Consider the following 23,674-nt stretch of genomic DNA (forward strand, 5'->3'; position numbering starts at 1 on the left):
TGCAGATCTAGCAGTCAGCTTTAGTGGCCTGCAGTGCTGCACTCTACCCACTGCGCCACCTCGGCTCCAAGTAATAACTTGAAGACTTATTTATGCCACCAGGATTGGAGTCATTAAATCCCAGCCTCTAGACCAGTGTTTCTCAACCTTAGCAGTTTGAAGATGTGTGGACTTCAACTCCCAGAATTCCTCAGCCAGCGTTGCTGGCTGGGGAATTCTGGGAGTTGAAGTCCACACATCTTCAAGCTGCCAAGGTTGAGAAACACTGTCCTAGACACTGTATACGCTTGTATTTGAGTGAGTGATTTTTGACATTTGACTTTTAAATGGTCAAAGCAATGGAAACTGCGGCTTAATGTTTCCAAATGTAAAATAATGCACTTGGGGGAAAGGAATCCTCAATCTGAGTATTGTATTGGCAGTTCTGTGTTAGCAAAAACTTCAGAAGAGAAGGATTTAGGGGTCGTGATTTCTGACAGTCTCCAAATGGGTGAACAGTGCAGTCAGGCGGTAGGGAAAGCAAGTAGGATGCTTGGCTGCATAGCTAGAGGTATAACAAGCAGGAAGAGGGAGATTATGATCCCGCTATATAGAATGCTGGTGAGACCCCATTTGGAATACTGTGTTCAGTTCTGGAGACCTCACCTACAAAAAGATATTGACAAAATTGAACGGGTCCAAAGACGGGCCACAAGAATGGTGGAAGGTCTTAAGCATAAAACATATCAGGAAAGACTTCATGAACTCCATCTGTATAGTCTGGAGGACAGAAGGAAAAGGGGGGGCATGATTGAAACATTTAAATATGTTAAAGGGTTAAATAAGGTCCAGGAGGGAAGTGTTTTTAATAGGAAAGTGAACACAAGAACAAGGGGACACAATCTGAAGTTAGTTGGGGGAAAGATCAAAAGCAACATGAGAAAATATTATTTTACTGAAAGAGTAGTAGATCCTTGGAACAAACTTCCAGCAGATGTGGTAGATAAATCCACAGTAACTGAATTTAAACATGCCTGGGATAAACATATATCCATCCTAAGATAAAATACAGAAATAGTATAAGGGCAGACTAGATGGACCATGAGGTCTTTTTCTGCCGTCAGACTTCTATGTTTCTATGTTTCTATGTTTATAATGTTTTAGATTAACTAGTTCATTAATTGGATCCAGTTATATTTTGTACACTGTTTATGGTTGAAATGTTGTGACTCCACGGAGAAGGGCGCCATACAAATCCAATAAATAAATATGAATGAATAAAATATACAAGGAGCCCCCCTACCTCTATTCTCCAAACTGAAGAGCGGATTTATTTTCCGCCCCCATCAAAGCGGTTGCACGGGCCTCCAGCCAAAATAGCATTTGCCACCTCACCTTCTGGAGAAGCAGCGGTGCAGATGTGTCACCGAGCCTCAGGCACAATTTGTTTATTAAAAGAGGGATCTATTTTGGAAGTGCCATACCGCTCCCCACGACTCCCCATGTGGACGTGGTAACAAGACAGGTAACAGAAGGCAGACTTTTGCAGACAGGTGTGGTTTGTAGGAGTTAAAAGCCGCGGGACCCATCTTCCCCGAGGCTTCCAGGAAAAATATCCTAGAGGCTGATTCTTCCTTTGTAAGTTTATTTAGAGCAGTGTTTTTCAACCAGTGTGCCATGGCACACTAGTGTGTCATGAGACATGGTCAGGTGTGCCGCAAAGCTCAGAGAGAGAAAGAAAACAAGAGAGAGAGAAAGAGAGAGAAAGAGAGAAAGAGAGAAAGAAAGAAAGAGCAAGAGAGAGAGAAAGAAAGAGAGAGCAAGAGAGAGAGAAAGCAAGCAAGAGAAAGAAAACAAGAGAGAAAGAAAGAAAGAAAGAGAGAGAGAAAGCAAGAGAGAGCAAGAGAGCAAGAAAGCAAGAGAGAGAAAGAGAGAGAAAGAAAGAAAGCAAGAGAGAGAGAGAGGGAGGGAAGGTGGGAGAGAGAAAGACATAGAGGGAGGTTGGGAGAGAGAAAGAGAGCAAAAAAGAGGAAAGAAGGAAGAGAGAAAGAAAGAGGGATGGAGAGAGAGAAAAAAAGAGGGAGAGAAAGAGGGAGGGAGAGAGAAATAGAGCGAAAGGAAGAGAGAATTTTTTTGTCCAAACTTTTTTTAGCTGCCCCTACACACACACACTCAATGTGCCCCATGGTTTTGTAAATGTAAAAAATGTGCTGCAGCTCAAAAGAGGTTGAAAATCACTGATTTAGAGGAAGGAACGTGGATGGTCTGAAGCCCAGAGAAGGAAGGGGAGACCCAAGAATAGAAGCTCGAAAAGTAGAACAGGTGAAATCCGGAATGATTGATCCACAACAGGAAGTTTGAGGAACAGGGTCTCGGCTGCTTCTAAGTCATGAATGAAAGAAGGTGTGATTCTGAGGCTGTTCAGAACTTCGTTTATTTATTTGCTTATTTATATTCAGATCAGGGGGCACGTAGATGAATTTTGGGAGGGGCTGAAGATGCTTTGGGCTTTGGGAAGGAGGCTCTGTCGTGGGTTCCTCTCCAACCGTTTTATATGAAGATGTTGTGGCATATTTTTTTCTCCTGGATTCAGATAGCTTCAAAGGTTTAGAATAATAGAATAGAGTAAAGTAGAGTAGAGTAGAGTAGAGTACAGTTGAATAGAGTACAACAGAGTAGAGTAGAGTACAGTTGAATAGAGTAGAGTAGAGTAAGTAGAGTAGAGTACAGTTGAATAGAGTAGAGTAAGTAGAGTAGAGTACAGTTGAATAGAGTAGAGTAGAGTAAGTAGAGTACAGTTGAATAGAGTAGAATAGAGTAGAGTACAGTTGAATAGAGTAGAGTAGAGTAAGTAGAGTACAGTTGAATAGAGTAGAATAGAGTAGAGTACAGTTGAATAGAGTAGAGTAAGTAGAGTAGAGTAGAGTACAGTTGAATAGAGTACAATAGAGTAGAGTAGAGTACAGTTGAATAGAGTAGAGTAAGTAGAGTAGAGTAGAGTACAGTTGAATAGAGTACAATAGAGTAGAGTAGAGTACAGTTGAATAGAGTAGAGTAGAGTAAGCAGAGTACAGTTGAATAGAGTAGAGTAAGTAGAGTAGAGTACAGTTGAATAGAGTAGAGTAGAGTAAGTAGAGTAGAGTACAGTTGAATAGAGTAGAGTAAGTAGAGTAGAGTACAGTTGAATAGAGTAGAATAGAGTAGAGTAAAGTAGAGTAGAGTACAGTTGAATAGAGTAGAGTAGAGTAAGTACAGTAGAGTAGAGTACAGTTGAATAGAGTAGAGTAGAGTAAGTAGAGTAGAGTACAGTTGAATAGAGTAGAGTAAGTAGAGTAGAGTACAGTTGAATAGAGTAGAATAGAGTAGAGTAGAGTAAAGTAGAGTAGAGTACAGTTGAATAGAGTAGAGTAAGTAGAGTAGAGTACAGTTGAATAGAGTAGAGTAGAGTAGAGTAAGTAGAGTATAGTAAGTAGAGTAGAGTACAGTTGAGTAGAGTAGAGTAAGTAGAGTAGAGTACAGTTGAATAGAGTAGAGTAGAGTAAGTAGAGTAGAGTACAGTTGAATAGGGTAGAGTAGAGTAGAGTACAGTAAAATAGAATAGGGTAGGGTAGGGTAAGTAGAGTAGAGTAGAGTAGAGTAGAATAGAGTAAGTAGAGTAGAATAGAATAGAACAGAACAGAATAGAATAGTAGAATAGAATAGAATTTTACTGACCCAGTGTGATTGAACAAACAAGGCATTTGTCTTGGTGTGTACATGCTCCCACTAACGATCCTCAGTTTAGATAATGCCTACATCTAAACTTACTTGAAAGGATTTTCATGGTGACAGAGAAGGTTCTCTTGGATCAAGCCGAGATTACATGTTGTTTCATGTCTGTCTATCCGGACATCTTTATGTTTGCTAAGACTGTATTCAAAAGCTTCACATATTCGTCCATTCTACAACAGTCTTTCTCAGCTTCGATAACTTTAAGACGTGTGGACTTCAACTCCCAGAATTCTTGTGTGTGCAGCTGACGTTCACACAATGTAAGGTTATCGTGGGTCAGAGAGGCTGATGGAGGTACAGATACTTAGTCTAGAATTCCAAGGAAGATCATCCAAGTTCCAAGAGGACCTTCTCCAGGATAATATTCCAAGTAGCACAATAGCTTTCAGACTAGTTGCATCCATGGGAGTGGAAATTTCCTCCCCCCCCCCATGCACACACACACAAAAGGACAAAACTTTGATTGTGCTGTTTGTTTATTTACTTATTTATATTCAGATCAGGGGGCACGTAGATGAATTTTTGGAGGGGCTGAATGAAGATGCTTTAGGCTTTGGAAAGGAGGTTGTGTCGTGGGTTCCTCTCCAAACCGTTTAATATGAAGATGTCTTCTTAGATGTTGAGGCATACTTCTTCTCTGGATTCAGGTGGCTTGAAAGGTTTAGGTCAGTGGTTCTCAACCTGGGGGTTGTTCTGTCGGGCTCTCTGGTAGAATCCTCCCAAAAATTCACAGGTACAAATTTCAGACACACACACACGTTTGAAAATTCAAAACAATGTTCTTTATAATGAAAATTCCCTTAAACCAAGCCCTCTTTTGGTATAGCAAAGAGCCCTCGTCTCCAAACAAACTGGTAATTGGTACAAGTCCCTTATCAGTTCTGTGATACTTAGCTTGCAGCTGTGAGGCAATTCACAGTCCTTCTTCTTTCACAAAGTGAAACACACTTTGCCCTGGTTTAGTTTCAAAGCGGGGAAAAATCAGCACACAAAAGGTCAAAGTCAGTAAAGCAGTCACGAAGCACCACGATCAGATAATCCTCCACAATGGCCAAACCCACAGGCTGCTCTTTATAGCAGCCTCACTAATGACCACAGCCCCACCCAACCACAGGTGGCCTCATTTTCTTTGATAATAATCTCTCAGTTGTTGCTGCCTGTGCATCGCTCTCCACATGCGTGGCTGTATCATTAACTCTTGTTCCGAATCCAAGGAGGAACTAGATAATTGATCTCCTTCTGAGCTGTCTGCCACACTCTCCTCCTCCCTGTCACTCATGTCTTCTTGGTCAGAGGAGCCTTCATCAGCAGATGCCACTGGGGGCAAAACAGGCCTGCAGCATGTGGATGTCTCCCCCACATCCACAGTCCTTGGGGCAGGAGCTGGGCCAGAGCTAACCACAACAGGAGTCAGGATCCGTTTGGGGATCGAACGGCCGTTTCACAGGGGTCCCCTAAGACCCTGAGAAAAGACAAATTTTCCCTGGTGTTAGGAACTAAAACTTCTATTCTGGCGCCATGGAACGTATTTTTACAATCTGACCAATCAGTGGGGGTGTCCCTCTGACCTTCCTGCCAATCAGCTTAAAGCTCTTTTGGGAGAATTGGCGCTAGACTTATGGTTGGGAGTCACTACAACATGAGATACTGTATTAAGGGGTTGCGGCAATAGAAAGGTTGAGAACCCCTGCTTTAGAGCAGTGATTTTCAACCTTTTTTGAGCCGCGGCACATTTTTTACATTTACAAAATCCTGGGACACACCACCAACCAAAATGACACAAAATGACACCCTAAGACACTCTCCTCTCTTTTTCCATCCCTGTCCCCTCCCCACCCTTGTGTGTGTGTGTATACACATTCTTGAACCATTTCTAAAAACAGGTGAGGGCTAGGTTTTTTTCTCTCATATTCTTTGGGTGCTTTTTATCAAATGCTTTAAATCAAGAGTCACTTCTTTCTCTCTTTTGTTCGTCTCTCTTTCCTCTCATTCTCTGTCTCAATCATTTTCTCATTTCTCTTTTTTCCTCCCCTTTTTGCTCATTTCTCTCTCTCTCTCTCCCTCCCTTCCTCTCCTTTTCTCTCTCTCTCTTGCTTTCTTTCTCTCTCTCTCCCTTCCTCTCCTTTTCTCTCTCTCTCTCTCTTGCTTTCTTTCTCTCTCTTTCTTTCTTTCTCTCTTTCTCACTCTCACACTCTCAACAAAAAGTTGCAAGACCAGAACCTGAGCTTCCTTCTTCGCAGCACACCTGACCATGTCTCGCGGCACACTAGTGTGCCACGGCACACTGGTTGAAAAACACTGCTTTAGAGCCTCAGTTTAGATAATGTGTACATCTAAACTTACTTGAAAATATTTGGTACCGTAGTATTCATGGTGGTACAGAACATGTCTTAATGGACACCCCACCCTCATGGACACCACTGCCCCAAACAGATGCTAGTCAAGTGCATTTTGAGAAATTAGAAAAAGAACTGGTGCGATTGCCTGTTCCAACTTGAGGTTCTCACCAACCAACCAACCACTGGTGTTGTTAGAATGTCTAGGTAGCAATGTGGGTTAGTCAGTCAATGACTAACTTAATACAAAAATAGAATAATATTATTATATGCAAATAGGCAAGTAAGCAATAGTAGTTACATAGTCCAAATATCATACACATAAAATCCTAATAATGGTTTACAAACCAGGTTAATGCACACAGCAAAATATACACACAGCAAATACAACTCTCTCGTATAAAGAATGGTGGAAGGTCTTAAACATAAAATGTATCAGGAATGAACTCAATCTGTATAGTCTGTACTCCAGACTATACAGATGGAGTTCATGAAGTCTTTCCTGATACATTTTATGCTTAAGACCTTCCACCATTCTTGTAGCCCGTCTTTGACAAAATTGAACGGGTCCAAAGACGGGCTACAAGAATGGTGGAAGGTCTTAAGCATAAAACGCATCAGGAAAGACTTCATGAACTCAATCTGTATAGTCTGGAGGACAGAAGGAAAAGGGGGGACATGATCGAAACATTTAAATATGTTAAAGGGTTAAATGAGGTTCAGGAGGGAAGTGTTTTTAATAGGAAAGTGAACACAAGAACAAGGGGACACAATCTGAAGCTAGTTGGGGGAAAGATCAATAGCAACATGAGAAAATATTATTTTACTGAACGAGTAGTAGATCCTTGGAACAATCTTCCAGCAGACGTGGTAGATAAATCCACAGTCACTGAATTTAAACATGCCTGGGATAAACATAGATCCATCCTAAGATAAAATACAGAAAATAGTATAAGGGCAGACTAGATGGACCATGAGGTCTTTTTCTGCCGTCAGACTTCTATGTTTCTATGTTTCTATAAACTCCCCCAAGAGGAACTCATTGGCTCCCTCTTATGGCCAACCAGCAAATGACACTTAAAGGTACAGTTTTACATTGTTAGCTTCTGTATTGCAATACCCAACCTAGTTACATACAGGTGTGTTCAAGCTTGGACCTAGCGAGGTATGGCAAGCCTGGTGGACATTTGACCCTCGCTGACCTTTCAGAGTTGATGGGAATGTTGTAGTGGGGCACCGAGCGCTAGGCAGGCAGTCCCACCCCGTCCAAGTGTGTCCATCTCATGTTGTGTAACTCTCGTCTGTCTGTCTCTTTAGAATGACTCCTGGGGGAAGCAATATTCCTATGCGCTGTTCAAGGCTATGAGCCACATGCTATGTATCGGCTACGGACAGCAAGCCCCAGTGGGCATGTCTGACGTGTGGCTCACAATGTTAAGCATGATCGTTGGCGCCACGTGCTATGCCATGTTCATCGGCCACGCCACGGCCCTTATCCAGTCTCTGGATTCCTCGCGGCGACAGTACCAGGAGAAGGTAAGTGGCTTCTTTGGTGGCTTTGGTGAGAAGCAGCTGGATTACTCTAGGATCCAAGCACTGCTGAGAAGTGGTCCAGGCAATGGATCCTTCTGGTCAGCTGTCCTTTCTTTTCTTTCCCCCATGAATGAACAGAAAGCTCTTTTGACTTCTGAAGCTCTTTTCCAAGATAGCAGATGAGGTAACCCTAGTTAAGAACAGTATAGAAATAGAGCCACAATCCCATCCCGCTGTCACCTCTTTATTTATATTTTTCTTAAGCTGTTCTCTTGTCAAGTAACTCTAGGCTCTTACAAAGATTATTTTCTTTTTATTATTTTTTTTGCAAAAGCTACCCAAGGTGAAAAGTTTTGCAGAAAATTGTCCAGTGCTGAAAATGTCTTTGTGTTGATAGATACAAGAGATAGGTGATAGATGAGATGAAAGGGATGGATGGGTGGGTGGGTGGGTGGATAGATAAATGGTAGATAGATAGATAGATAAATGATAGATAGATAGATAGATAGATAGATAGATAGATAGATAGATAGATAGATAGATAGATAGATAGGTGGTTGGGTGGGTGGTTGGGTGGGTGGGTGGGTTGGTTTGGTGGGTGGGTGGGTGGGTGGGTGGATGGATGGATGGATGGATGGATGGATGGACGGACGGACGGACGGATAAATGATTGATAGATAGATAGATAGATAGATAGATAGATAGATAGATAGATAGATAGATTAAAGCCCTTCATGGCATCAGACCAGAATATCTCCGGGACCGTCTTCTGCCGCACAAATCCCAACGACCAGTTAGGTCCCACAGAGTTGGCCTTCTCCGGGTCCCGTCGACTAAACAATGTCGTTTGGCGGCCCCGACCCTCTGGAACCAACTCCCCCCAGATATCAGAGTTGCCCCCACCCTCCTTGCCTTTCGTAAGCTCCTTAAAACCCACCTCTGTCAGCAGGCATGGGGGAATTGAGATATTCCCTTCCCCCTAGGCTTATAAAATTTATGCATGGTCTGTCTGTATGTATGATTGGTTTCTTAATTTGGGTTTTTTTACATTACTTTTAATATTAGATTTGTTCATATTGTCCTTTTGCTGTTGTTAGCCGCCCCGAGTCTACGGAGAGGGGCGGCCTACAAATCTAATAAATAAATAAATAAAATAATTAATAAATAAATGATGGACAGATGGATAGATGGACAGACAGACAATAGGAGAGACAGAGAGACAGGGGTGTATCATAGGTCATAGACAAAGATTAATAGAGAGTGAAATGATAGGTGACACGTAGATGGTAGATCAGATAGATAGATAGGTTGGTAGGGAGCGGTAGGTAGGTAGGTAGGTTGATAAATAGGTTACTCACAGGAAATATTTCTTTCTTTAAAAGTACATTATCTTGTGAAATCCGTATCATGGACGCAATGCTGAAGATATTCAATTTAAAAATAATGAGCTCAGTTCCCAATTAAACAGAACAATGAAAGAATAAGCAATAGACTCAGTGTATATTACCGGTCACAATTCAAAGTGTTGGTTATGACCTTTAAAGCCCTTCACCGCCTCCTGCCGCACGAATCCCAGCGACCGATTAGGTCCCACAGAGTGGGCCTTCTCCGGGTCCCGTCAACTAAACAATGTCGGTTGGCGGGTCCCAGGGGAAGAGCCTTCTCTGTGGCGGCACCGGCTCTCTGGAACCAACTCCCCCCGGAGATTAGAACTGCCCCTACTCTTCCTGCCTTCCGAAAACTCCTTAAGACCCACCTTTGCCGTCAGGCATGGGGAAACTAAACATCTCCCCTGGGCACGTTAAATTTATATATGGTATGTTTGTGTGTGTGTTTGCTATTACATGGGGTTTTCTTAAATCGTTAAATATTTTAATTAATTGGATTGTTGTGACTGTTTTACTTGTTGTGAGCCGCCCCGAGTCTTCGGAGAGGGGCGGCATACAAGTCCAACTAATGAATGAATGAATGAATGAATGAATGAATGAATGCAAACAAAACATTGCAGCAAAACTCATGGAGGAGTCCTGAGCAACAAGACTACATGGAGAAGCCAAATTAACTGTTGTCTGTTTGTTTAATGTTGGCAGTTATGAAATCCCCGTTTTCTTTTGTTTTTTACCTTTTCTTTTTAAATATTTTTATTAATTTTCCACTTTTAAGAAAGAAAACACAATGGTAAGTAGAGAAGAAAATCAAAGAAAATTAAATTAATAGTAGTATATACAGATATTAGCATTATATTAGCATTAAAGTAACTATATTTACATTATATTAATTATACACCAGGCTATAATTTGTCTCAAGTATACAAATTAGTACATGCCTGTTTTTTCACTCACAACAAGCAGCCTAGATTCAGTGTTGAATGAAGACAGTCTTAACATTTCTCCTCTGACGACTCCAAACTGGACAGTGCTCGGCCCAAGCCAATCCCCGCAATCCATTGATTGACCAATGCATAAATTGGGAAGCCGATACAGTACTCCGAATCCAACTTGGAAAAATGAATTTAAAGAGCTGCATTGCAGTACCGTTGGCCATACCGTCGAGGGATCTTTTTGTTATACAGTGTTCCCTCGATTTCCACGGGGGATGCGTTCCGAGACCGCCCGCGAAAGTCGAATTTCCGCGAAGTAGAGATGCGGAAGTAAATACACAATTTTTGGCTATGGACAGTATCACAAGCCTTCCCTTAACACTTTAAACCCCTAAATTACCATTTCCCCTTCCCTTAACAACCATTTACTCACCATTATTACTGGTACTCACCATTGAATAAGGCACTTAGTGATCCTGATATTTAAACATAATTATTTATTAACAATCATTATTTTTTTTGTTATTTATTTGCAAAAATTATTAGTTTGGCAATGACGTATGACGTCATCAGATGGGAAAAACTGTAGTATAGGAAAAAAACCCACGAAGTATTTTTTAATTAATATTTTTTGAAAAACCGTGGTATGGCCTATTTGCGAAGTTCGAACCTGCGAAAATCGAGGGAACCCTGTACATCCTAATTTTAAATAGAAGAGAACTGGGACTAGGAACTGAAAATAAAGGTGTGACCAGTATCTGGTACAGTGGTCCCTTGGTACTCAATGTTAATTGGTTCTGGTAGGCACCCAAAATGATGAGGGCTAAACAATTTTTTCCCATAAGGAATAATACAGTGAGTCACAAGGCAATTGACAGTGATGAGTTCTAGCTTGTAGTGTTGAGTACTAAACAAATAATGAGTACCGGGACAAAGTTTTCAAAGTTCGAACCCGCGAAAATCGAGGGAACACTGTAGATGCTTTTGAACAAACGTTTGGAAAACCTTGTGTGAACCAGTGAGAAATAATGCATACAATTCCATGTGTGTGTGTGTGTGTGTGTGTGTGTGAGATCAGATTTAGGTATGCACAATCCGATCGTGTTCTTCTGCTTTTTAATGATGTATGCCTCATTTGATGTGCTGCCCAGCACATTCGTTTAATTGCATCTTGTTGGTTCCATCCAATTCAATCTTTGGTGTTTGAAGTCAACTCAGCGTGTGTTCCCTTTTTCTGTGATCTGCCTTCAATGTATATATATATTCCCCTCACCTTCCTTGACTGATGTATTTTTCTCTGTCGGTTGCGGACTGCATGTTGAAGGATGATAAGTGGGTAGAACTTAATTATGATCCTGTGTAGGAGGCAGAAAGGGGGAAAAAAACAGAGCCACTGGTATTTTCTTAAGCACGGGGAGATGAGATCTGAGCAACCAACAGCAGAAAGGAAATACAGCTGTACCTCTACCTAAGAACGCCTCTACTTATGACCTTTTCTAGATAAGAACCGGGTGTTCAAGATTATTATTATTATTTGCCTCTTTTCAAAAAACTTTTTTTTTTACTTACAAACCCAACCCTCCAAAACTGTAACCGGAAAATTTGGAATACTGTGTCCAGTTCTGGAGACCTCGCCTACAAAAAGAGATGGATAAAATTGAACGGCTACAAAAATGGTGGAAGGTCTTAAGCATCAAACTTTATCAGGAAAGACTTCACGGACTCCATCTGTAGAGTCTGGAGGACAGAAGGGAAAGGGGGGGGCACAGGATCGAAACATTTAAATATGTTAAGTAAGGGTTAAGTAAGGTTTTAATAGGGAAGTGAACACAAGAACAAGGGGGCAATAATCTGAGGTTAGTTGGGGGAAAGATAAGAAGCAACGTGAGAAAATATGATTTGACTGAAAGAGGAGTAGAGGCTTGGAACAAACTCCCAGCAGACGTGGTTGGTAAATCAATTCACTGAATTGAAACATGCCTGGGATAAACAGATCCATTCTACAATAAAATACAGGAAATAGTATAAGGGTAAACTAGAAATACCTACGAGACCGTCTTCTACCGCACAAATCCCAGCGGCCGATTAGGTCCCACAGAGTTGGCCTTCTCTGGGTCCTGTCGACAAAACAATGCCGTCTGGCGTGACCCAGGGGAAGAGCCTTCTCTGTGGCGGCCCCGGCCCTCTGGAATCAACTCCCCCCGGAGATTCAAACTGCCCCTACCCTCCTTGCCTCCCGTAAAATGTTGAAGACTCACCTTTCCCGCCAGGCATTGGGGGGGATTAATCTCCCCCCACCTTTTTTGCTGACCTTATTATAGAAACATAGAAACATAGAAACATAGAAGACTGACGGCAGAAAAAGACCCCATGGTCCATCTAGTCTGCCCTTTTACTATTTCCTGTATTTTATCTTATAATGGATATATGTTTATCCCAGGCATGTTTAAATTCGGTTACTGTGGATTTACCAACCACGTCTGCTGGAAGTTTGTTCCAAGGATCTACTACTCTTTCAGTAAAATAATACTTTCTCATGTTGCCTTTGATCTTTCCCCCAACTAACTTCAGATTGTGTTTAATATGTTTTTTTATTTAGTTGGACTGAGTGTGTATGACTGTGTAGTAGATAAGTTTTTATCATGTATTTTTAAATTAGTTTTTTCAATTTTTTAACGTTAGATTAACATTAGATTAGTATATTGGTATTGGTATTGTGTTGTGAGCCGGCCCAGTCTTTGGAGAGGGGCGGCATACAAATCTAATAAATTATTATTAATTAATTATCATTAGATGGACCGTGAGGTCTTTTTCTGCTGTCAGTCTTCTATGTTTCTAATAGCGTGCACTAAAGGTTAGGTCAACGCCTGTCTTGATGGATCCTTTCTTCTCCCCACACAGTACAAGCAAGTCGAACAATACATGTCTTTCCACAAACTCCCAGCTGAGATGCGCCAGAGAATCCATGACTACTACGAACATCGGTACCAGGGCAAAATGTTTGATGAGGAGAGCATCCTGGGAGAACTAAGCGAGCCCTTGAAAGAGGTGAGCAGTAGAAAGGCGAAGGGAGCCCAAGTAGCACAGGGTTGCAGCATATGATCTTGTGGGCAACACTTAGATCTTGTTTAAGGCGTCTTAGTTCTAGGCTTTCTAGGCCCAGGATTGAAAGTCTAGTCTCATAGGGTATTCTATTTCAAGTGGAGGAGTGAAGGGCTCTTCTGGTGAAGTATCTTTGGACATTTTCAAGGGTGTTAATGTCTGAGATGCGATATGGGTTCCAAACAGATGAGCTGTATTCGAGGATGGGTCTGGCAAACGTTTTGTAAGCTCTGGTAAGTAGTGTGAGATTGCCAGAGCAGAAGCTACGTAGGATTAGGTTTACAACTCTTGAAGCCTTCTTGGCTATGTTGTTGCAGTGGGCTTTGGCACTTAAATCTTTTGTTATTGGTATACCAAGGTCTTTAACCGAGTGGGGACTATCTGTGATAATTTGATTATTCAGTTCGTATTTGGATTCTCAACTTCCCCCATGCCTATTCTATTCTATTCCCTTTATTTATTTATTTTGAGCAGTATATTATCTTGCTGAGAAGGGGAGAAGGAGGTCAAGGAGCCTTATTTAAACATCCAGCTAATATTCCCCATATCTCACAGAACGTTTCTGCTTCTGTTGGAAACTAGGAGATCATCAACTTTAACTGCCGGAAACTGGTGGCGTCCATGCCTCTATTCGCCAACGCTGACCCCAATTTCGTCACCTCCATGCTGACCAAGTTGCGTTTTGAGGTCTTCCAGCCTGGGGACTACATCATTCGAGAAGGCACCATCGGGAAGAAGATGTACTTCATCCAACATGGGGTGGTGAGTGTGCTCACCAAAGGCAACAAAGAGACCAAGCTGGCCGATGGTTCCTACTTTGGAGGTACAGGAAGACATTTCCCTCTCTCGGTTATGTAACAAAAACAAAGTGGTAGATCCTTTTGTGTAGATTTATTTATTTATTATTTATTTATTTATTGGATTTGTATGCCGCCCCTCTCCGGAGACTCGGGGCGGCTAACAGCAACAATAAAACAGTGTACAATAGTAATTCAATACTAAGAACGATTAAAAACCCATTATATAAAAACCAAACATACATACAGACATACCATGCATAGAATTGTAGAGGCCTAGGGGGAAAGAGGATCTCAATTCCCCCATGCCTGACGGCAGAGGTGGGTTTTAAGCAGTTTATGAAAGGCAAGGTGGGTGGGAGCAATTCTAATCTCTGGGGGGAGTTGGTTCCAGAGGGCCGGGGCCACCACAGAGAAGGCTCTTCCCCTGGGTCCCGCCAGGCGACATTGTTTAGTTGACGGGACCCGGAGAAGGCCCACTCTGTGGGACCTAACTGGTCGCTGGGATTCATGAAGCAGAAGGTGGTCCCGGAGATAATCTGGCCCGGTGCCATGAAGGGCTTTATAGGTCATAACCAACACTTTGAATTGTGATCGGAAACTGATCGGCAACCAATGCAGACTGCGGAGTGTTGGTGTAACATGGGCATATTTGGGAAAGCCCATGATTGCTCTCGCAGCTGCATTCTGCTCGATCTGAAGTTTCCGAACACTTTTCAAAGGTAGCCCCATGTAGAGAGTGTTACAGTAGTTGAGCCTCGAGGTGATGAGGGCATGAGCAACTGTGAGCAGTGACTCCCGGTCCAAATAGGGTCGCAACTGGTGCACCAGGCAAACCTGGGCGAATGCCCCCCCTCGCCACAGCTGAAAGATGTTTCTCTAATGTGAGCTGTGGATCGAGGACGCCCAAGTTGCGAACCTTCTCTGAGGGGGGCAGTGATTCTCCCCCCAGGATGATGGACGGACAGATGGAATTGTCCTTGGGAGGCAAGACCCACAGCCACTCCGTCTTGTCTGGGTTGAGTTTGAGTTTGTTGACACTCATCCAGGCCCCAACAGCCTCCAGGCACCAGCACATCACTTCCACTGCTTCGTTGGCTGGACATGGGATGGAGATGTATAACTGGGTATCATCGGCATATTGATGATACCTCACCCCATGCCCTTGGATGATCTCACCCAGCGGTTTCATGTAGATATTAAATAGCAGGTGGGAGAGGACCGACCCCTGAGGTACCCCACAAGGGAGAGACCTAGAGGTCGACCTCTGACCCCCCACTAACACCGATTGCGACCGACCAGAGAGGTAGGAGGAGAACCACTGAAGAACAGTGCCTCCCACTCCCAACCCCTCCAGCCGGTGCAGAAGGCTACCATGGTCGATGATCTGGTCTTAATGTTTTATTAAGAGTGACAGAATTGTCCGGATATACAAAGCTAGCAGCAGGGCTTGGTAAGATACCAGAATATAATGTGGCAATTAAGGAACCAGTGCAAATAAATGATGAAGACATATTTGTAAAAAAACCCAGTAGTAAATAGTTTTACTCTTCAGTGCAAGCAAAATATCTTCTGTCTCAGTCTACTGTATTTCTTTTCTTCTAGAAATTTGCTTGCTGACCCGTGGTCGGCGCACAGCCAGCGTGAGATCTGACACGTACTGCCGTCTCTACTCACTTTCGGTGGACAATTTCAACGAAGTCTTAGAGGAATATCCCATGATGAGAAGGGCCTTCGAAACAGTGGCACTGGATAGATTGGACCGCATCGGTAAGTACACACACACACACACACACAGATGGTATTCAGAAGATTGCCACTGAATTGAATATTGGAGCTTCACTTCTGTTATTGCTGTTGTGGGTGTTGAAAGCCATCTAAGGTTGAGGATCCCATCTCCAAATGCTTCCATTCCAGCCTCCATTCTTCTTTTCTTCTTCTTCAGCCCAGATCAGATTAGGAGAGCATTAATGTGGCATCTCGGAGCATATGAGAGATGCAGAGAGGGACATGGGTCCTAGGAAGAGTAGGAAGGAAAGTTCTGCTGATTATGGCTGAAGGACCACCTGGTCTTGCATCTTTTGTTGATGTTAGTCATGTCCAACCCATCACAACCCCATGGACAAATTCCTCCAGGCTTTCCTGTCCTCTACCACCCCCCGGAGTCCATTTAAGCTCACGCCAACTCCATCCAGCCACCTCCTTCTCTGTTGTCTCTTTCTTCTTTTGCCCTCCATCGTCCCCAGCATTAGGCTCTTCTCCAATGAGTCCTTCCTTCTCATTTGGTGGCCAAAGCCTTGCATCTTATTTCCACCCAAATGTTCCCAAGAAAGTTCATCTGCAGAGCTCAGGGGCTCCAACAATTAGAATCAATGATATTGTCTAGGTTCCAATTAACATACTCATAGCAGGCAAATTCCTCAAAGAATAGGTTTATTGGATAACAGGTCGTATTGGTACAGGCTGGTGAAAACAGACTCTGAGGTTTCCGGCGGTTTTCACCTAATTAAAAGTTTGTCACAATCAATCAAAACAGTCACATGGTCCAACCAGGATAGTGTCCAGTTGCTAGGTGACTCCAATCCCCTCCTTCTGAGCACCTGTAGGAATGTCCTTGATTCTCAAGAGAAAGTATTTTGTTTTGACTACAACTCCCCAACTATCTCTATTCCCACTCCCTATCTCTATTGCCTCTGGTGTGTTAGCACTGAAGTCTGAAGATGGCCTCAGTCAGGCCAGCTTCAGGGTTGACAGATATATTGTAACCTGTAACCCTGTGGCTTTTGTACGTCCATTTTGATTTCCAATGGAAATGAATCTTGGAGGAGATGCGGGGAGAAGAGCGACCCCTGGTGTCTTATCTGGTTGGTGGCTCCTCAAGGCCGCTCTTCACTGTCCTCCTTCTTCCTTTCAGGTAAGAAGAACTCCATCCTTCTCCATAAGGTCCAACACGACCTCAACTCGGGTGTCTTCAACTACCAGGAGAACGAGATCATCCAACAAATTGTGCAGCATGATCGCGAAATGGCCCACTGTGCCCACAACCTCCAAGCGGCAACGGCAGCAGCAGCATCGACTCCCACGCCCGTAATTTGGACCCCGCTGATCCAGGCTCCTCTGCAAGCCGCCGCCGCCACCACTTCGGTAGCAATAGCGCTGACTCACCACCCACGCCTTCCCACAGCCATCTTCCGCCCCCCGGTCTCTGTCCTGGGTTCTCTGGGGCAGTCGCAAAGCCAGACTCCAAGGCGCTTGAGGAGGCTCCATTCCTTGGTGTCTTCCGCCGGTCCTTCCATTGTTGGATCCCCGTCAAGCACACCATCCCAACAGCCCACGCCAGGGTTGGAGACCCTTTCCTCCTCCTCCTTTCAGATCCAGCAGTTGGCTGGGTTTACCGCACCAACTAGCCTGGGTCCATTGCACCGGTCCTTGGGCAGCTCTCCGTCCGCTGGCTCAATGCAGCGAAACCTGGGCAGCCCAATATCTACCAGACTGGAGCAGCTGTGTCCTGGACCTCTGGATTTGACAGAAGGGGCCTCTCGGCAGCAGGCTTCGGACACCAGCTTTGGACCATTCCAGAAGGCTCCCCCGAGTTCGCCCCCAGCTACCGCCCCCACCTCGTTCCCTCAACTCTCTTCAAATTCTCCCGTTAGCCCTTGCAGCCGCTTGCAACCTACGGGCAGGCCCCACTCCACGGGGCAGCTGTTGCAGCTCTCAGGAACTGGAGGGACCAACCACTTCCAGTTGCCCCCTTCATCTAGTTCTCCCTCCTCTGGCTTGCGCCAGCTGTCCGAGGCCTCAGGAGGTCCCCCTCCTGCCTCCGGTCCCACCCAGCCAAGTGCATTAGGCCCTTCCGCCGAGCCGGCCACTGTTGCTCAGTTGCACCAGGAACGGTCCTCCTTTGCCTCCCTGTCTCCCCCAAAGCCCTGTCCTGTACCCCAACCCTTGTACCCACTACCATCAGGCCTTAGCCCTCCCAGTCAAGGCCTACCCCCCAGGACTTTCCACTGCAGCCCGTCAGGGGCGCTGGGTTCTCAAGGCTCTTTGCTCCTGCCTCAGGCCTCCAGCCCACCACCCCAGGTGCTCCAACCCCGGAGTCGGCCGCTGGTTTTGCCAGGGCGGTTAACCCAGGACCTCAAGTTGATCTCCGCTTCCCAACCATCTCTCCCCCACGAAGCAGCGCAGACTTCGAGCCCGCATTCCTCTTCCCGGGAGTCCGTTTCTAGCTTCTCCTCGTTCTCCGGAGGAGGCCACAGCAGTGACATCGGAGGAGGCCCCAGACCTCTGGGGAAGCCATATAGTTCGAGGCCAGGACGGGTCACTCTACCACGCCAGACATCCTCAGGTTCTCTGCCCCAACCACCAGCATTTGCCATCTCCTCTTCTTTGCCAGTGACCGAAAGGAAAGGGTCTCTACAGCTGAGTGGGGAACAAGAGCCCTCCCGCTCAAAACTGCCTTCCAACTTGTGAGATGCTCCTTCCTCCCACGCCCCTTCTGACCCGGCCCCCGTTCCCCCCCGTTTCCCCCTTCTTTCATTTTCTGCTTTTCAGGTCCCGGCCAACGTCGATGCGCCTCGGTTTCCCTCCTTCCATTTCTTTTGAGTTTAATGACGAGATAAAAACAAGAACAAGGGCAACACACAGACACACACACAAACACACACACAAGAGATAACCAGGTATTCTTAGAGCTATAGATTTTCAGTCCCTTTCTTTTATAGAATATTTGATTACGCGGAGCAAGAGGTTGGGCAGCATAGAAGTCAAATCAAATCAGTCAATCAACCAATCCAAGGGGGAAAAACTCAATATATTCAGCTGCACCAGAGCTTCCAAAGTTTGGAGACAGGGGAGGTCCGTCAGAAAGCAGAAGGTGGGGTTTAAATAGAGGTAGTTCTCGACTTACGGCCATTGGTTTAGCAATTGTTCAAAGTTACAACAGCCCTCAAAAATAGCCATTTACGACCAATCCTTGCAGTGTCATTCCCCAGGGTCACATGATCCAAATTCAAGGCGGACTCTTCGCAACCGGCGTGTATTCGCAACATCGGTTGCAGGATGATGTAAATGCCGATTTCGGCTTTGCCGATGGCCGTCCCATGAGCAAAGTCAATAAGGGAAGCTGGGCTTGGTTAACGACTGTGCGATTTGCTTAAGGACCGGCAGGGATTTGCTTCAGAGAGGCAGAAAGGTCATAAATCAGGTGCGGCTCACTTAACAACTGCAGCAGAAATCCTGGCCCTACTTGTGGTCGTAAATTGAATCTCACCTGTAGTGATGGGCGAACTGAACCCGTACAATTCGGGTCGGTACTGAATTTTGCAGTGTTCGGTATGCAGAACACGAACCCGAAATTTTTCCAAAGTTTGGGCAAAGTTCGGGGTTGTGTTCGGCGTATGGAGCTTTGACGTCACTGGCAGGTTGCTAAGGACGCCAAGGTGATCACTTCCTGGATTCCATGGAATCCAGGAAGTGATCACCTTGGCGTCCTTAGCAACCTGCCGGTGACGTCAAAGCTCTGCCCCCGGAATCTCTTCATGGGAGGGATTCCCCGTTCGGGTTCGGTTCGGGTTCGGCCGAAGTTTGTGTAAAATTCGGCCGAACTTGTCGAACCCAAACACCGTTGGGTTCGCCCATCACTACTCGCCTGTAAACAGGTTCTCTTTTTTAAAAAAAGTAGAAGGAACAATTGGGGATTGTTAATTGTTAGTCAATGAAGAAATCTAGATTCATTTAACAATCAGGCTACTAACTTGTCCACTGCAGTGATTCACTGAACAACCGTGGCGAGAAAACTCCAAAAATGGGTGCACAACTCACTTCCCCAAGGTCTCACTTAATAGCAGAAACATTGGGTTCCCCTTTTGGTCATAAGTCAAAGACTACCTGTACCAGAGAGAACATTATTTGAAAGTGGCAAGGGTTGGAGCCTGGCTCTACCGGGATTGTGTAGCCATTGTGCTGGTTTTTAACAAGGTGTGTGTGTGCGCGTAATAATCTCGGCTGTTTCCGAGCAATGTTTGAAATCGAAATGCCGTTTCCTTTTCATCTGGTGGCGTTGCAAAAGTCGACCGCAGCTTCTATTTCATCCTGCAGGAATGTCAAGCCACAATCAGGAATTCTGGCCAAGATGGCAAGATAATTTTAGCCTGGTCGTTGAACAAAGCCAGCTAAGGACTATGGGACAGTGATGTAATTTGGTTTTTAAATGCCCTTCTTCAGGGGCCGGGGGTAGAGGATTGCAGTCTTTTCGCATGTCGATTCTCACAGCTGAAAGAACAATGTGGTTTCTCTGCCCCCCCCTACACACACACAGTTCCAAGCATTTTCCATTCGAAATAGAAATACAGATAGTTATCAACTTACCATATTTTTTGAGTATAAGATGCACCCCTGTGGGTGTGACTTGCAGGGGGTGGACAAAAAAATGGAAACGCCTTGCAGCTCTTCCGTGGAATCCAGATTTGTGAAGCTCCCTTCAAACAGTTTTTTTGTGGAAACTGGGTTCTGTACGTGTCTATTGAGCTCTGCAGTGATTTTAGGAGCTGCGGTCTTGGGACCCGCTCTAACCATTCGCTTTAGAGTCCAACGGTCTCTCTCAGACAACTTCGACTTTCGACCAGACCTGTGCTTGGCTGAGGACGTTTTCCCTTCTCTTTCAAAAGCAGTCACTACTTTTGAGACATGACCTCTTGAAACGCCAAACATTCGGGCACTTCCTGTTACACTAGCGCCTGCCATTCGAGCACCAACAATTGGGCCTCTTTGAAAGTCTGAGAGCTCTGCCATTTCTAGAAGGTGATAACCAATTTCCTTAAATTTCTGTAAAAAAAAAAAGTAGTTTAAAAAAACCATATCAAATAACAATAAAAATATGTCACGTTTTGATTGATTTGAACATGTTCAAACATTATGATGCCAAAAAGTCACGTGTTTCCATTTTTCTGTCCACCCCCTGTATACTCTGAATGTAGCTTTTTCTGCCAATATTTTTTATTGTTATATTTTCCACTCCCAACACAAATGCAATATCACATACCATCAATCCTAAGTTACATTAAAATAATTCATCTTTTTACATTCGGTATTCATCATCCATCAAATGCCGCCTCTTTCTACTTTTAACAACTGGACAAAAATAATTATTTTAATTTCTTTAAATGTACTTTAAAAGCTATTAGCATTTAATACACTTCATAATCACATCTAATAGAATTAGGCCGTGGTGCTTCAATCTACTCCATATATCCTTAATACCAATTTCATGTATATTTCTTAACCCTATTTTTATAATAATTGCCCCTTAACAGCAAAAAGCAAAAAGCAGGTATTTCCATTCATTTCAACTACATCCTAAATTTTATCTATACAGTGGTACCTCATCTTACGAACGCCTCTTCTAACGAACTTTTTGAGATACGAACCCGGTGTTTAAGATTTTTTTGCCTCTTCTTCCAAACTATTTTCACCTTACGAACCTATTTGCTTTTACATTGATTCCTATGGAAAACGTTGTTTTGTCTTACGAACTTTTCACCTTACGAACCTGCTCCTGGAACCAATTAAGTTCGTATCATGAGGTACCACTGTACTCTGAATGTAGCTTTTTTGAAGCTTTTTTTCCAGCCTTAAGGAGGCTCTAACAATCTTTTTGGCTCTTACTAGTTTGCAGGCTTTTTTTCATTGCTACCCCCTTGCAAAGAATGTTTTTTCCAGCCCTAAATCTTTGCAGGCTTTTTCATTGCTACTCATGCCAAATATGTTTTTTTAAAAAGCCCTAACCAGGGGATAAAATAATGTCCTCCCCAAAAACTAAGATGCGTCTTATATTCCGGTGCATTTTATACTCTGGAAAATATGGTATAACATATTTGTTTAGTGATCCTTCAAGGTTTACAACTGTACTGGGAAAAAAAACCCCATGACTTATGTCCGTTTTTCAGAGTTACAACTTTTGCAGCATCCCCATGGTCTTGGGATCAAAATTCAGACTTTTGCCAACTGGTTCATGTTTATGATGTTTGCAGTGTCCAGAGGTGATGGGCTCCCATTTAGTGAAATTCCTCGCAAGGCAAGGCAATGGGGAAGGTAGGTTCATTAAACAAGGGGGCTACCAATTTAGCAATGGCGGTGATTCCCTTAACAACGGTGGCGAGAAAGACAGGGGCCGACCCATGCCTCATTTAACAACAGAAATGTTGGGTTCAACTGTGGTCATACGTTGAGGACTGGCTCTCCATGTCTAAGGGAGTTGGTCTCCTGTTCCTCCTCCATGATTGAAGAAAATCAAAAGCAAAGAAAACAATTTGTAAGAAGCTAGATGAGAAACAGTGGTATGTCTACCTAAGAACACCTCTACTTGCGAACTTTTGTAGATAAGAACCGGGTGTTCAAGATTTTTTTGCCTCTTCTCAAGAACCATTTTTTTCCACTTACAAACCCGAGCCTCCAAAACTGTAACTGGAAAAGGCAGGGAAAAGCCTCCGTGGGGCCTCTCTAGGAATCTCCTGGGGGGAAACAGGGCTGGAAAAGGCAGGGAGAAGCCTCCGTGGGGCCTCTCTAGAAATCTCCTGGGAGGAAACAGGACCAGAAAAGGTGGGGAGAAGCCTCCGTGGGGCCTCTCTAGGAATCTCCTGGGAGGAAACAGGACCAGAAAAGGCGGGGAGAAGCCTCCGTGGGGCCTCCTTAGGAATCTCCTGGGAGGAAACAGGGCCTCCACCCTCCCTGTGATTTCCCCAATCGTATGCCTTATTTGCTTTTACATTGATTCCTATGGGGAAAATTGCTTCTTCTTACAAACGTTTCTACTTAAGAACCTGGTCACGGAACGAATTAAGTTCGTAAGTAGAGGTAGCACCGTACACCACTGCACCTTTCCCACCATCACTAAGGAATCACCACTGCATCGTGAAATGACCCCTTGAAACCCACCTGCGTCCCGAAACCCTTCGAAAAGCTGAGACCTGAAAGTCCTTTTTTTATTATTTCCAGGTTGTGCGAGTCCTACCCTAGGCCGTTTTTCTAAACAAAAACAAAAACCAGACACTTGAACGTGTCCTATGATGTGAGCAATAAACACACGCAAGACCCACATGAGGGGGAGTTTTGATTGCCTATTCCCAACGGAGTCGGGAGCCTAATATACCGATCCATGATAAATAACCCAGAGCCCGGGTGGTGCATTGTTTAGAGTACGGCATTGCAGGCCACTTCAGCTAACTTCTAGCTGTAGTTCAGCAGTTCAAATCTCTCCAGCGGCTCAAGGTTGACTCAGCCTTCCATCCTTCCGAGGTGGGTAAAACGAGGACCCAGATGGTTGGGGGCCATAGGCTGATTCTGTAAACCGCTTAGAGAAGGGCTGTAAAAGCACTACGGAGCGGTATATAAGTCTAAATGCTATTGCTATTTTCGGCGACGTTAAGGTTGGGTGGACTTCAACTTCCAGAATTCCCCAGCCAGCATAGGAGTTGAAGCCCACCCGTCTTAATGTCGCCGAGGTTGAGAAATGTTGGGTAAACCAAGCAAGTAGGCAGCTAGCTTTATCCAAGGTGTGATTTCATCACTTTATATCAATCCATGTTTATCCTTTTTTCTTCCCCACCTTCCTTTGTCTTTCTCCGCGATGTTGGGAATCTGGCTAATTTCCTTAAGAAAAAAAAAGGGGGGAAATGAGCCATTGTCACTTGGAAGACCCCGATCTTCTACTCCCGAGCCCCCTTATTCTGAGTTTTCTGCCACTGCAGAGCGAGAATCAGGAATTCAAGGACCCCTTCACAAGGGTGCCAAGGTCCATACGAGGACAATAGCACTGATTGTCCTGGGCTTTCTCTAAATCT

At 44.3% G+C, this 23,674-nt stretch overlaps 1 protein-coding gene across 1 annotated transcript in view; it reads left to right on the forward strand.

Annotated features, from left to right (window-relative positions):
- The window catches only part of HCN4 (hyperpolarization activated cyclic nucleotide gated potassium channel 4), a 66,957-nt gene extending 48,649 nt beyond the window's left edge, over nt 1-18,308 (forward strand). The window contains exons 4-8 of the mRNA XM_070761944.1: nt 7,404-7,622; nt 12,841-12,987; nt 13,624-13,864; nt 15,444-15,608; nt 16,753-18,308. Of these exons, the coding sequence (XP_070618045.1) occupies nt 7,404-7,622; nt 12,841-12,987; nt 13,624-13,864; nt 15,444-15,608; nt 16,753-18,308 (2,328 nt within the window). The remainder of the gene's footprint in view (nt 1-7,403; nt 7,623-12,840; nt 12,988-13,623; nt 13,865-15,443; nt 15,609-16,752) is intronic.
- Nucleotides 18,309-23,674: the final 5,366 nt, after the last annotated feature.

This window comes from Erythrolamprus reginae, chromosome 10 (assembly GCF_031021105.1).
Source record: "Erythrolamprus reginae isolate rEryReg1 chromosome 10, rEryReg1.hap1, whole genome shotgun sequence".
Lineage (NCBI taxonomy): Eukaryota > Metazoa > Chordata > Lepidosauria > Squamata > Dipsadidae > Erythrolamprus > Erythrolamprus reginae.